The sequence below is a fragment of the Agelaius tricolor genome, unplaced genomic scaffold (genome assembly GCF_023055355.1).
Source record: "Agelaius tricolor isolate 1412-34295 unplaced genomic scaffold, bAgeTri1.0.p SCAF_2, whole genome shotgun sequence".
In the NCBI taxonomy this organism is placed as follows: domain Eukaryota; kingdom Metazoa; phylum Chordata; class Aves; order Passeriformes; family Icteridae; genus Agelaius; species Agelaius tricolor.
In genome coordinates, this window is record NW_027269262.1 from 63,774,082 (window position 1) to 63,788,784 (window position 14,703).

At 38.6% G+C, this 14,703-nt stretch overlaps 1 protein-coding gene across 3 annotated transcripts in view; it reads right to left on the reverse strand.

Annotated features, from left to right (window-relative positions):
* Positions 1-1,936: 1,936 nt before the first annotated feature.
* STAU2 (staufen double-stranded RNA binding protein 2) overlaps positions 1,937-14,703 on the reverse strand; it is a 171,384-nt gene continuing 158,617 nt past the window's right edge. For all 3 annotated transcript variants that reach the window (XM_071421075.1, XM_071421058.1, XM_071421068.1), the window contains 2 exons: positions 3,906-3,994; positions 1,937-3,061 (listed from right to left, as the gene is read on the reverse strand). In XM_071421075.1, the coding sequence (XP_071277176.1) occupies positions 2,968-3,061; positions 3,906-3,994 (183 nt within the window). In that variant the 3' untranslated portion in view covers positions 1,937-2,967. The remainder of the gene's footprint in view (positions 3,062-3,905; positions 3,995-14,703) is intronic.

Below are 14,703 nucleotides of genomic sequence, written 5' to 3' on the forward strand. Positions count from 1 at the left end.
TTTAGATTATCAGACTTAATTCCCAGCAGCTTTCAGATACTGACAGCTCAGGAACTAAGAGGAACAGCTGTGAACCAACCAGACTAAAGGCTGGAGACAAGTCCAGTGGTTGGACTTGTATATCATTGATATCATTGATGCATATCATTGATGCAAGAATTTTGCTCAAGCTCTTGGGAGGTTTCTAGCGATAATGCCAAACTAAAGTGCATTTCTGTATATGTGTGTGAATACTGCAGAATATTCTTCGAGAAGATAAATGCTGCACGTAGAACAGACTGAAATCTCTCTACTGACACAGGAACCTTGGAATGCCTTAATGACACCAAAATGACACTGTGGTGTTCAGGTGCAGTGTCTTGATGAGCTCTGTACAGAGATCTTTGTGATGCTGTTGGTACCTGTAGGGAGCAGGAACTCTTTCTTCAAATTATTCCAGAAAAAGCACTGTCAGGCTTCACTGGGGCCTCTGTGATGAAGCTTTTAACCTGTGGCTTGGAAGGTGCTTTGAAACAGCCATCTGTGTGCACTTGACATAAGGCTTCAGACTTTCTAACTTGTGATTACAACAATCACTAGTCAGCCCTGCTTTTGGAAAAGAGTTAGAACTTCTGCTACTATATGACCCTCCTCCCCGAGTCTGCTCCATGTCTCTACAGTTTTGAGAAAAAGGAGTGAGCCCCCCAACTCAGTTACTTGCCTTGTTCTTTGTCAGAATCAGAATCAAGCATAGTTCTTACAAGCAAGAGAATGTGAAATAAGAGTTTCACAGAGACACTCTTTCTCTACTGTTGCCTTGATTGAAGAGGCTGAATGAGCTCTCTTGGGCCTAGACAGCTGGTTGCACACATTTGGTTGCAATTTGATCATTGAGAGTGAAGTGAGCATCACTTTGCTGCACTCCACATGCACTGGAGTAAGCCTGGTGCTCAATGCAGAGCCCACCTGCAACAAAGCAATTAATCTAAAATTTACTGAGACAGGGAGCACACCACAGAGGTTCTGTTGATGCCAGGGAGACCATACTGCCAGTCTCCTTGTCACATTCTCCCCAGTAAGCACAGCATCTCACCCTTAGGACAGAGGAATGGGTTTGCCTCTTGCTTTTGTTTTTGCTCTCCCTGAGAGGGGACAGTAATGCCACTTGTATCCTGCATACTGGCAGGTACAGCTCAAGCACAGACTGCGGCTCTTTCTGAACTCTCTGAGCTGTCTGATGAGCTGAAGGAGCAGAATTTCTGCTCCATCTGCCAATTAGGCAGGTAACATATCCCTGAGAAAGGTGGTGTGTAAGAGCTAATTATTTTTGTGTGCTGCTGCCTGAATAACTTGAGTCTGCCAGGTGCCAAACGTTCCTGGAAATCTGTGGGAACTGAAAGGCTCAGCTTGTTCCTGACTCTTTTATGGAGTCAGACCCTAGAAAACTTCAAATTTTTAGAACAAAGACTCCTTATCTGCTGGGCTTGAGAGTGAATCATACCCATGAGAAACATGAAGTAGAAAAAAAGGCCTCCAAGCACTGGTTCTGGCAGAGCAAGATGTGTGTTCCCCTAAAAGCCCATCCCAGAGGTGAATCAATGCCACTGTGCCTTGCACCATTTCCTCACATTGCTGTTCCTCTGCTTTTCTGCATGAGTCACTGAGTTGTGATCTCTGGTTTTGGTGCTTCTACAATCTTGCGCAATGTTGTCATGGCTGTTATGCAGTTAAGCTTTATCTGTTGCATGAAATGAAATAGTCTGTATTTTGGATAGATAATAGACCTAAATACCAGCATGTCTGGTCTAACACAGTAAGTTTGTAGAAAGTGTTAGCATGGTTAAAACCTGGCTCTAGTGTGGTAGCCAGTCATTTGCTAGTTTTTAATTGTTTTCTTTTCCTTTTTTTTCTCTTAGTTGTCTAACTGTGAGTGATAAAGAAAGAGAAGACACTGTCATTGTACACATGAACTGATGTGGTTTTACTGCATTTGGCCACACACTTAAAAGAAATATGCTGGTACAGAGCAGCCACAGGTCTTATCTCTGCTGCCACTCCTTTCACAAAAGAATGATCTTTACATCAACAGTTTCCACCCTTGGCTTGATAACGTTGCAGTCCTCCCTTTTGCTCTTGGTCCGAATGCAGAGATTAAAAACACTCAGTTGATGCAAACGGTGGGTTGGTACAACACACAGAATGGGGTGTAGATGTGCTTCACACAACAGAGAGCAGAATCGACGGGGAAAATGTTGCTTGGAGGCAAGACGCCTCTTTAATTGATTATGGCAAGGAAAATCAAATACCATATTTGCTTTTTTCCTGGAGTATATCGAAAATGATCATAACTAACATCTGTTCATGTTAAGCAAATACTTGTCAAGATTTAAACTTCTGTTTGCATACAACTCTGAGTAGTGCATCTTAAAGTCATACATATTCATATAGAATGAAGAATGCATAATGTCTGCATAAAAAGATAAGCTGTATGACTATATATGAAGACAACAACTACAATTCTCACAGCACTGTCATTGGTTAATTTTAAAATATTCAAGCATTATTTAAAAAACAGTAAGCTGAACTTAAAACTACACTACAAAAAATTGTATAACTGAACCAATGCTCTCTTGTTTTCCTCGATATTAATCAATTTTAATCAATTGTAAAGTTTCCCTTTTTTTTTTCCCTAACACTTTTTGTTAATTCATTGTTATTTTAACCTCCAGTAACACGATCAGACTTCTTCTGCCTCTGGGCAATTGAGTTATGCTCTGATCTCGAGTTCTAAGGGAAATGTTCAATTTTATTTTTTTCCACAGTTGAATAAACAGTACCATGTATACTATCTCTTGTGTTAGAATAGTGTTGTCTTCACATAAGACTCAAATAATGGTATTAGTCATTCATTTCCTTGTACACATACACCCTATTGCGTGTTGACAGGTTTATAAGGATGCAGTGGCAGCCGTGGGTGCTGGGAAGCTCCTAGACGACAGCCTTTGAATCCTTGCAGTCCTGAGCAATGGTGCCTGAGTTAGTCTGTTTATTGTCTGCTTTCTCTCCCAGATGCTTGACTTGTCTGAAAGATTAATACATTAACAAGAGTGGTAAGGTCCAGGGTTGCACATCTTTAAGACATGTTTATTACCAGATGGCACATGAGATTCAAAGGTCATTGTGGAAGGTAACATTTTAAAGTGAAACAACAATATTTATGTTCAAATACTATGCTGATGAGATCATATGGAAAAATGTTTCTGATTAAATTAGTTTATAAATAGATGCAATATATCTACTGGAAATTCCAAATGCCAATTTTAGTCTTACTTCTTTTACTCTATTACTTCCTAATTTATTTAGTAACACAAGACTACTTTCTTACATAAACAGACTAGCAGCTGAAAAAAAATCTTTACTGGATGGACAATCCCACTTTCTTAAATAATTGAAAATCCAGTGTGAAACCCTGTTCTATTGTCTACTGCTTAAAGCTAAATTCCATATCAGAGTTTTTTAAGACCTGAAAGAAATTTCAACTTTTAAATTCTCTGAGGTAAAATTCAGCTTGCAGTCATAATGACTTATTGGCAGATAGCTATGCTTATTTACAGGCAATATCATGTGCTACAACACATTTGACAAAAATCCTGTTATGCTACTTACACAGAACCCATACAATGAAAAGAAAATCCTTTTCTTTAGCATTTCCACAGGACTGACTATCTCATAGCTAATTAGTAAACATTATCAGTTACACTAAACCTGAAATCGTGTTTTTCCTCTCAAATTGTCACAAACTGTATGCAAATTCCAGAGGAAATAGTTTTGCATAGGTTTAAAAGGGCAACTAAGCTCTTAATTAACATTTCTTATCTACCATGCCACACAGGCATTAAAATGCAGAGGATTTAAATGGTACTTACTTTTCATGAGAACCGTTCTCAACTTTCATAGCTCCTTCCACTGGATCCAGTCCTTGTTCTGAAAACTGTTTCAAGGCACTTAACGCTGCCTAAAGAAAAAATGAATTGTCAAAAAACCCAGTGGCACAATTATATTAGCACTAAATGAAGGAAGGTGTGCATTTTGATTTTCTAGATTCAATTAATTTCCTGTATATTGAAGCCATCCAGCCTACAGGGCTAAGAGAGTGGGTGCACAATAGCTCCATGATAAAGAGCTGTGCTTGTGCATGGATTGAGGAGATCTCCTTCTTCCTGGGCATATCAGTGACTCCCATTTGTGTCAATGCAAGCTTCATCACTTATAGAAAGAATAGGATAGACTTAGGATTCTTGGCTTTCTGGCTGTAAAATCTCTCCAGCTTCCCCACATACTTTCCTAGAGCCCACACTTTGCAGAGATCCTATGGACAAACTTTTGAGTTGCAAGTGGTTGCAGAAGGTGTGAGAAGTGGGAAGAGGGTCAGCAGGACACTACCAGCACTCCAAAGTCAGATCTGGAACAATGTTACAGCCTGAGGTTTTATACACAGTGAGTGAAATGTGCTAATCAGGGGGAGCCTATATGGAGTGATTAGGGAGAATCAGGAATAGAAGAACAGTCAGTTTTTGTCTAACATTTTCCATTGCATTCTTCATTGACCAACTTCTGCCTCATCTGCTATGAGTCCTCTCTTCTTCTCTTGCCTCTATCTGCTTTGGTAAAAAAAAATTCTTTTCTGTAATTGATTCAGAAAAGGTTGATTATGAAACTCTCTGACATCACATGGCCGACTTTGAAGGTAGAGCCAGCACAATAAAACAGCTGAGGTCACTTCTACTGAGAAGGTGAAATGTAAAGCAGAACTGCAAAATGGATTTTGCTTTTTAATCACGTCCTCCTGAGATGCATTCAGAACTAATCACAGGGGAAAGAAAAGGTGACTTTTCACATTGTGCCCTAAGCTAACACCTCAAGCAGTGGAACTGACTGGAGGCCCTAAACTGCTGTTCACAGTGAAGCAGCAATTGCTGCTGTCTTCTTATTTGTTGGGACAGAAAGAATCTGTGACTCTATCTTCCTTTCCCTCAGAGAGCAGGGACCCTGCCTGGAACAGGAGCTGCCATTGTAATGAAGTATTAGATTTGCCTTTGTACTAATTCTTTGCCTGGATTCTCTCAACAACTCCTTTGCTTGAAAGGTATGTTTATACAACTTAAATATTATTAGACAATGTGTATTTTGGTGAGATGAATAACAGCACAAAAATTGCCATGCTGCCCCAAAGTAAAAGACCATGTGTCCCATATTTGTCTATAGTAATGACTAGCTGCTAAAGCCTCAGAAGGTTGTACAAGGCACTCCCACCCATCACGCATGAAAGTAGAATCTTTGTAGTCTGTGAAATGTTATGGTTTGTTCCCTGACCAAAAGAAAAAAAAAAAAAAGCTGAACATTTTATAAAGTCTCTTGGTAAACCTCAGATTATCACTGTTACCTACAATCCACTCCACCTTTACCGTGTATTGTGAGCCCCCTGTATGAGATCCCACTACTGGATCTTCCACTTTTGTCACTCACCGGGTTCCCCAGAGAGAATTTTCTCTTTCCTCATTTCTTCTGGTTTTCTTGATGTTTTGATATATTTCCATTCTTCACAAAATTTCTTTCTCTAGCACCTCATAGTGTCCCTTCACAAGTTTCACATGTGTATTCTCTACTCCCATAAGACCTAACCACCATCTATCTTTCCAGCCTTGATCTTGAGTGCACAGCAAAATCACTGCTTATCACAAATAATTCCTCCAGTGGCAATGAGGATTTTCAACTACTGTCCTTGTAACTTTTCTGTTCCAGTAACCCAACATATTTCTCCATCCCAATTTCTCTCCTCTCCTCCTCTCCCTGAGGTCCTTTTCATCACAATGCAAGCAGGACTCATCATGTGAGGAAGGGGAGTGATTTGGGCTCCTGTGTATCCTTGTACTTTAACTGGTCATGGGTTAGCAACTGTGAGAAGGAATCCAATGGGTAGGGACCAGCACCCAAGAATCTCCTGTCTTCCCACATCCATTTTTTCCTGATGCACATTAGCAAAACTATCAAATCTCCTTCCTTCTTATGTATGGTAAACCAAAGCCCATTACCAGGTAGCACTTCAAGGAGGGAAGGAAGCTGAGACATCGGCTCCTCCCACACAGTTAAACTGCTACCTCACATGTTTCTCAACCCACCTTGTTTACTTTTTCATACCCACTCTTAGCTTCCTGGTCTGATGTGTGAATTGTAAACTTATTGTGGAAGAACTTTGTGTTCAGGTTATTTGTTTGTGCAATGACTTGGACAAAAATGCCCTGATCATAGTTTGTAAGTAGAGCCAAGTAAAGTTTCATTCAAGATTAAATCACAGATTGATCATATGATCTGCAGAACAGTCTGGTCTCAATTAGGGGAAAATGAAATCCCCAAATCATCAAGAGATTAATTAGACCAACACAAACATACAAATTCTAGATTTGGTGAGTAGCTCTGTTGCTTACTACTGTTTTACTCACAGAACTGGCTACTTGCAAGGCATCCCACATAAATTACAGAATTACAGAGCAGCTTTCAGGGTTGTTTTCCAGGAAAACTGATTTGAAACTTCCTAGATGAATATTAGCCACTAGCTTAATAGGATCAGATCAAGAGAGCCCCTCTCCTCTTCTAACAGCAAGGGAGGTACTACAATACAAAATAATGAACACTTTGCCTAAGCACGGATCATTGGGTGTCCATGGGAACATATGGCTGTCAATAAAGTAAATACAGAACAATTAGAGAAAATACATAAAATGATAATATGGCTCAAGGTGTTAAATGATAAGCATGTTTAATACCAACACAATTTCCAAATCTTAATGCCTGTAACATGGTGCAGTCTTATTTCGCCATCTCACCCTTCTTCAAGCCATGCCTTTCCCAAACTGAAATATGACATAAAAGATAAAATCTCAGACCTATTGCATTTATGAAACCAAGTATCAGAGAGAGCAATCAGCAGGGAAGCAGTCCTGTGCCTGTATCCTTATCTGCCAGCTACAGGTATCAAGGTGTTTTTGTGAGCACTGTCAAAGTCTGCATTTTTCCAGCTCCTAAATGTGCTCCCACCCAGGACTCCAGCAGCTCCCAGGGCTAAGCTTTTCTTCCCCAGGTTCTCCCAGTCTCCTACACCTCACAGTCCCCCTTTAACTTCCAGCTTCCTAATGTGTTCCAGGTTATTTATGAGGTCTGATTTCTTTTTCATGGAACCATGTCTTACTCTCCGTAAGTTACCTGTGGGGGAAGCCTAATTACTTATATCCCAATATTTGCAACAAGATTTGAGTTTTGGAAAAGTTTATTTCCTTTTTAAATGTTCATTCATGGGATGTGGCTGAAGGGGAGTACAGAAATGGTAGAGAGAGCCTTGCAGTGTACTAAACCCACTCCCCCCTTTCTTTCCCCCATAGCCTGCTTGTATTTGGAAGGATCAGCACGCTAAGAGAAGCAGGTGAGTAAACAATACTTTGGATCTTAATTGATGTCTTTAATGTTTCTTCTCTCCCCATCATGCCCCTGGACAGACATGAAGATTCTGGATTCAGGAAGGAAGCTGGTAGCTTAGAGGCTGTGACCTGAATAGTCAGCCGAGCGACACAGAGCTCAAGTAATCTGCAGTGAAGAAGAGTTACAAGCAGACACCAGGGTAATTTAATCCATGATTCAATTCTATTAGTCCCAATAGATTTACACCACTTGGCTTAAATATAACTTATGAATGGCAGATAACTTAGGTTAAATGAAAAGGAAAGAAAAGAATGGAACATTTGACAGCAAATCTGGTGAACAATTTCCTCTTTCAAAGGCTCAACACTTCCTTCCATTGATATTTTTCTTACAATAGAGCATCTGCACAGATCCAGAGAAATTTTTCTCTCCCCCAGAAGATTTTACAACTGTTTTGTGAGCGAAGCCCCATAGGTTACAGAACAGATGTCTTTACACATTTCTTGTATCACTTGTTTTCTGTGTAGCTACAACAGTGCCAAAAATCCGATGCCAACAGGATGCACCGCGCTGCTAGCTGTTTGTCTTGGCTGCCATTTCCATTATTAGTATGTGTGTGTATCAGGATGGGGATGGATGTTTCCAGTCATTTTTTAGCTTTCCTCAAGTCAATTGGCAATTAGTAAATAGCACTGAAACTTGTAAATATTCTTCCTGTTTCTTACTCTGGGGATTAAGTGTCTTATAATGACAATCTAGTAACATTAGATCATTCTCTAGCAAGAGCAGCAGACAGGCACTCCACTAGCCCATGTGCATTTAAGATCACATCCTCATGATAAAATTTCCACGTTTGTTTTAACACAGTATGTGGTTTGTGTTTTTCCTCTTAAATCTATATTACATTTCAGCTTATTCCGTGAAACTGAAAATTGTAAAAGTTTGTTGCTCTCCTCTGTGGCTCTTCCAGTTGACTTTACCAAGGAGGTCTGAGACAATCCTAATAAACACACTGCTTCATACTGTTAGTTCACTGGCAATATGCCTCCTAACATCAATTTTCTAAGTACATGAAAAAACATATTCAACTTGGCTTTAATCAGTGTTTTCTGAAGACATAAAATTACAGGCAGAAACTGCAAGACTGACTTGTCAGGGTCTAGAGAAGTTCACGAAGGACAAGATTTTATTGCATTTAGTAGCTGGGTCTTAGTTAAGGACCGAGTTTGCTGAGTCAAATGATTCATTGTGGTCATGTTTCTTGTAGTCACATGCCATATGCATCAGCAAGTCTCTGTTGCTCAAGTTTAGGCTTGAGAACATGTTTGCATACCAGGTTACCATCATAGACTCTAGTCCTGGATTTAAGTTTCTAGCCAAAAGCCTAGACCATGGTAGAGCATGAGCAAAACTGGTAGTATTTACAAACAAATCAATGTTTATTTATTTTCTAAATCAAAAGTGTCCCCCTAATCAGTGAGTTTCTTTACCTCTCCCTGACTACTGAGGCCTCAAAAGGCAATGTCAGCTATGCAATAACATTGCAGCAAAGCTGTCTGCCTCAGTAATGAGATGCACTTCATGAATTTTTAATATATGGATTTTAATTTCACATTTAAACGCTATTGAAAAAACCCCAACAATATTACAGCTATAGAGGTGAGTTTGAAGGTTCAGTGCCCCAAAACTGAGCAACTATTTAAATTTGTATGTATTCAAATTATTGTTCTTGGTGATTGCTTTTCATTTCTCTAGATGAAGAAATTTTTTACTAAGCTTCCACCTGTCTTTAACTTGCCCACACTCAATCTTTCAGGCATAGAGAAATGCACAAAGAGAAGATATATTTCTTTGTGTAGACTTACAAATATGCACACAAAGTAGCTAAAATTTGACTCCTTAACATACCTATTTAATTCTCTTGAATTTGCCAGGTTGGCTACATTCAAGGCAAACAAAAACCAAGTATTGCAAACAAATCCCTTTTTCCCACAGCTTCTGTTGTAAATGAATTTACTATATTGCAAGCAATAACTCCTGCTAGGAGTTTTCATTGCTTTCCTTTCAATGTGCTGTTCTCTCCAGTTGATTAGATTTCATGCGAACCAATGTTCAAATCTGTTTGAATATTAAGTTCGGAAAGGCTTTTCACAGCACACAGTGTAAACCTTAATTAAATGACTTTAAGCTCTTTCCTCATATGGTTTATGATATGCATGAAAAACACAGGGTTATAATCTGATTAGCTCGTGTAGTATACATGGAAATAGCATTTTCCAAAACTGATTAATCTCTGCACAAAGGCATAGTCACCTGATAGGCACTACACTTAAGGCTACTGATGGCACCTGTCAAGAGAAGGAGCTTGGAGGATAGGAGGAGTTCACTATTTTCAAACAAAGAATGATGATTCACAGATGTAGCTTAGAACAAGTCCCACGTTGTAGTTAATGCTGCCCCCAGGCAAATCATGCAGCTAGAATTTAAATGACACACAATCCATGTACAGCCTGACCTTGCCAGCTTTCTGGGGGTAATCCTAAAGTAAGGATTAACTGTTCTTGAACAATTTTTCCAGCATATTAAACAGAGCTTCTATCAACAGCATGCATGTCACCTTCTTCCACCTAGTTTTATTGGACACGTGTACTCATTCCTCCATGCCTCTTAATACGCTGAGAAGTGCATGGAGTGAAAGACACTATTCAACATGGAACTTCATTTCCACAGGTTTTGATCTTCAACCTAAATTCATCTACATCTATTGAAGAGACTCCTTAACAGTAGAGAGAGTCAATTGGGCATAGCTTATTTTCCATGTGAACCACCACACTCGAAATCTGACTGCCATTCTTGCGGCCATGCAATAATTCCAGGAGTAAGGAATGGTGAAGCATTCTCTTAAAGCCCAAGAAAGAGCTGCATAAACATCTGGGGTGAGACAGATCTATTGTTCTAATGGTGATAGAAAGCTTTCCAATCACAAAGAAAGAAAAGCTGAAAAGCACCTATTTAAAAATTAGTAAAAGGTATGTTTTTGTGTGAAGAGGATTTAATAAATGATACTTAAAGTCAAACACGTCAAAGTTAACAGAATATAAGAGATTAATCCAGCATGGAGAGATTAGTCTAGTAGCCAAGTTTAGGTTGTATTCTTACTTGCAGGTAGGAATAAGAGAAGAAGGGGTTGCTAAAGGATCTGAATGGACTGTACAGGACTGTTCTTTAATCTGCATCTTCTCAGACTCCTCCCACACACAAATTCCCACTTGAAAGGGGCAGTGTGCTCAAGTGCTACCAAGACATTTGCCTTCATGACAATTTATGCAGGAAACCAGTAAGCTGATGCTTGTCCATGAACATCTCAAAAGAGCTTTCAGGTTCAGTGCCAGTATCTACTGAGGTGTGTCTACATCCTCTCATGGTGAAGTGAGGTGTGAAAGTTGGGCCCCAGTACCAGCACTTAAAATAAATCTTAAATGGTTAAAACAGAATTAAGTGTTAAATAAATCTTCTATCAGATATTTTCAGTATCTTTTCAGTGTATCTGCTATAGATTTTGTCTAGAATTCAGGAAGTTCTTTTAAAGTAAATTTATTTCTAAATTCAAGACTCTAATTTTTTCCTTCAGTGGCTGCAATTCCAAGAACAAATACAGAAAGAATCATGAATCATCACAGCTTACTTAAGAACATGAAAGAAAATATTTTAAAATAAAATTTCCAAGTGTTTGCACTACTTATATACAACAGAATTTCACTAGACAGCAATTAATCCTAAATTAATCTTGCTTCTAGTTTTATATCAAAAGCTACTTAAACACTAACTTTCAGAAGGAGGTAGACATTTAAGTAATGTAGGGGCTTTCAGTAATTAGAGACTTCCAAATGAGAGTACTCAGATGGCCAATTATTGTATTGGTAGGTGGAGGTTTAAATTATGCAACTAAGACAACGCTCAAGCATGATTGAGGAGCTGCAGACAAAAATTATAGGAAATTTTAAGAAAGACAGCTTCAAACATAAAGCTGAAAACAGGAGAATGCATATCCTCAGGCAAAATCTTGCACCAGCATTGAAAAAAGGCCATGAATCTCTCTCTCATCACTGATGGCTGGACAATATCCTTGTCAGCTGTGTTCTCAGAATGATCTGGTTTATTTATTTATTTATTTATAGGCATTTCTCCACATCACTGCAACAGAGTCGCAAGTCTGCTGCCATTAACCCTATATACATTGCAGAAGATTTTGACCTCTTGATTTTAAATAATTTGACTGAGATTCCTAATTGTGTAAGAGTTTACAGTGACTTCTAAAATCTGCTGTGTTAAACAATCCTCTTCCTACATCTGACCTCCAGAGCTCCATCCTGGTTTTGACATCACTGCCACTGCCTTCACTGCATGGGTGTCAACACATAAATGACAGTGTTACTCCCCATGAGGGAATGGGTCCTGACCCACATAGTACTGGAGATATAACTAGAACTCTTTTAACAAAATTAATGAGCTATAAGCATTTATTCTGTTATTTAAATGGTTTTCTTAGGTAATTGCTTATACAGAGCAGTCAAAAACCCAAAATATATTAGAGGATTTTTATGAATTCCAAACTATCCATGCCAAAATCAGTATACAACAAGATTCAAGCTATCAAGTATTACTCAATACTTGTTTCCACATGGTTACTCTTTCACTTAGTAAACTCAACTTGTAAAATACTCTCACTAGTGTTTAAATACTTTTTGTTTCTCCTTGCCAATATCCTCTTCTTCATGAGATAAAGCGTCACTGAAGAACAGAGGTAGTTTAATTAATGTTGTTTTAAAAGAGAAGGAAATCAAAGCGAGAGAACATGAGCACAGAAAGTGCTGGCTCAAGGTCAGACAATAAAAGTAAGAATCAGTTTTACTAGTTTGCATGCATTTTGTCATAGGCCAAGATAGAAAGAGGGAGATTCTGAATAAAGGTATTTAATGATAGAAAATTTTGAAGTCTGCACTGCAGCCATTTAATTCAAATGCCTCATTCCTTTCACTATCACTCATCAAGCTATCATCTTCCCAACAATGCAAAACATTTTCTATAGAGGAGAAAAAGTCTCCCTTTTAGGAGGAGATGACTGGTGAGAGCCTCTCACAAATTTTTCTTTGCTGAAACATTCTAAAGAGTACTTTTCTCCCTACAATGTTGAACAAAACTACCTATTTTTTTCTTTAAACTTCACATATTTTTATGTCTAAAGACCATACAGTTTGCTTTAGACATGGGAGCAATTTCCTAAATATCAGATTCCTTGGTTTTAGCAATTTTACAATGAAAGAATGTTTGTTCTCTCATACTGAGTCCATTACCTTAAATTTTAAGCTCTTGTCAATCTAAACATGACCAGAAACTTCAGTTTGAAGACAAAAGCAATAGATTACCCTTAATGCAAAGCACTGGCCATTGGTTTCTTCAAGGAGCAAATTGTAGCTGGAACAATGGGGGAGTTTAGGGCTGTAGATTCTTGCATTACAACATCTGTAATGAAGCCCACATACTAAATTGTATCCTATCTCTGCTTCTGTGAAACTCTACTCCTGTGGCCAGCACACTGGCATTCAGAGAAGGATACTTCCACCCTCAGAGCCCTAATGACCAATCCCCCCTCTTCATTCTCCAAGTCTCATTTTACAAGTGTGCATGTATGTCCAACAAAGTACCAAATCTAGATTGACAGCTAAAAGCATTATATTTAGCATATAAGGCATGTAATTAGAAATTTGAGTGTTTCCAAAAGGAAAAAGTTTTTGATTCTGATCTTAGAGTATTCTTTCACTGCATTAGCTGGTATTTTTTCCCCTAATTGAAGTTGATTTAAGTGCAAGCAGAGTCAGACCCAAGAGCAACAGGACAAACTTCTCATCTGAAGTAGTTTGTAACATAATTTTGTCTTCGCTAACTGTTGATGGCTCATCCTCATCCCATTTTAACCTACAACCATCAGCTCCCTTAATGGAAGTGTCTATAAAGATCTTCTCTAAAATATGCTTTTCCAGCACACTTAATGTCTTTTAATGTCTTTCCAATTAAATCCAGATGTGAAAAGCTTAAGGAACAGTTCTCAGGACTGAAAAAGATGACATAAATCTTGCAGCTGACAGAGATCCCACTGAGCTCAGTTGGGGAAATTCACAGAGGACTTCTTGTGGGCCAGAAAAGCTGCTGGGTATAAAGACAGATGTGTATACTCCTATTAAAAAAATTTAAATAAAAACTGACTCCTACAATGAGGTATCCACAATTATCAGGGACATTACTAACTCAATCCCTCAATGTGCTGAGCACATCCTGTGCTGTACAAATTTCCCTCTTCTTTTCGGGAAGTTTATCAGAGTTGCAGGGGGTCACATCTGCTTGGGAAAGAGCCCCTCACCTTTCAGGATTACACCTCTTAAACCACTGGAGGGGCTGATACTGGAAAGCACTGTCTGTCTTGCTCTCTTACTGCTATCAACATAGGGAGGTAACATACTCTGCAAAACAATCCTGAATTTCGGTCCACTCTCCTTTATCTCTTCCATAATCGAGTTACCATATTAAATTGTGGTTTTATTACAGAAGACTCCCCAAATGTGATATTAATTATAAATTCTGACCAGTATGATGGGAAACTGGTCATTCTTAGTAGCTGACTACCACTGCTGTGCAAGTGTTGTTTGTGCAGCTGTCAATTTGGGGTTTGTTTTGCTGTAATCACTTGCACACCCTTAGGATTTTTTTATTTTATTTTATTTTAACAACAGTACATCATCTTATTTCCCAAACACAAACTGTAAATGTAGGCTCAGATCAAGCTACATCTCTCAGAAGGACAGGAAATACTAACACACACAGTTTGTATTAAAGAATGTCTCTAGAAAACTGCCCAATGCTAACAGCTTTCATAATTTCCTGCCTTTCTGCTACTTAGTTACTTTTGAAATTAGTAAATTATCCAGACATATCAATGATTTTTTAAACAGCTACATCCCTGTGAGATATCTGAAAAGGGAAGAATGTTCCAGGATAGAAGAAAACCCCATTTCCAACTGAAGCTTAAATTTGGGTCCATGTTCATTAATGATGGGAACTTCAATGGAGACATTTTGCATAGCACTACTTAATTTCTTTGCATTTTTCTAATGTCCATACAAAGCAGGATTTGGTGTCATGAGTGAGTGTACAGAAATATGGAACTACCTACCTGAATTAAAGGACAATCTTGCG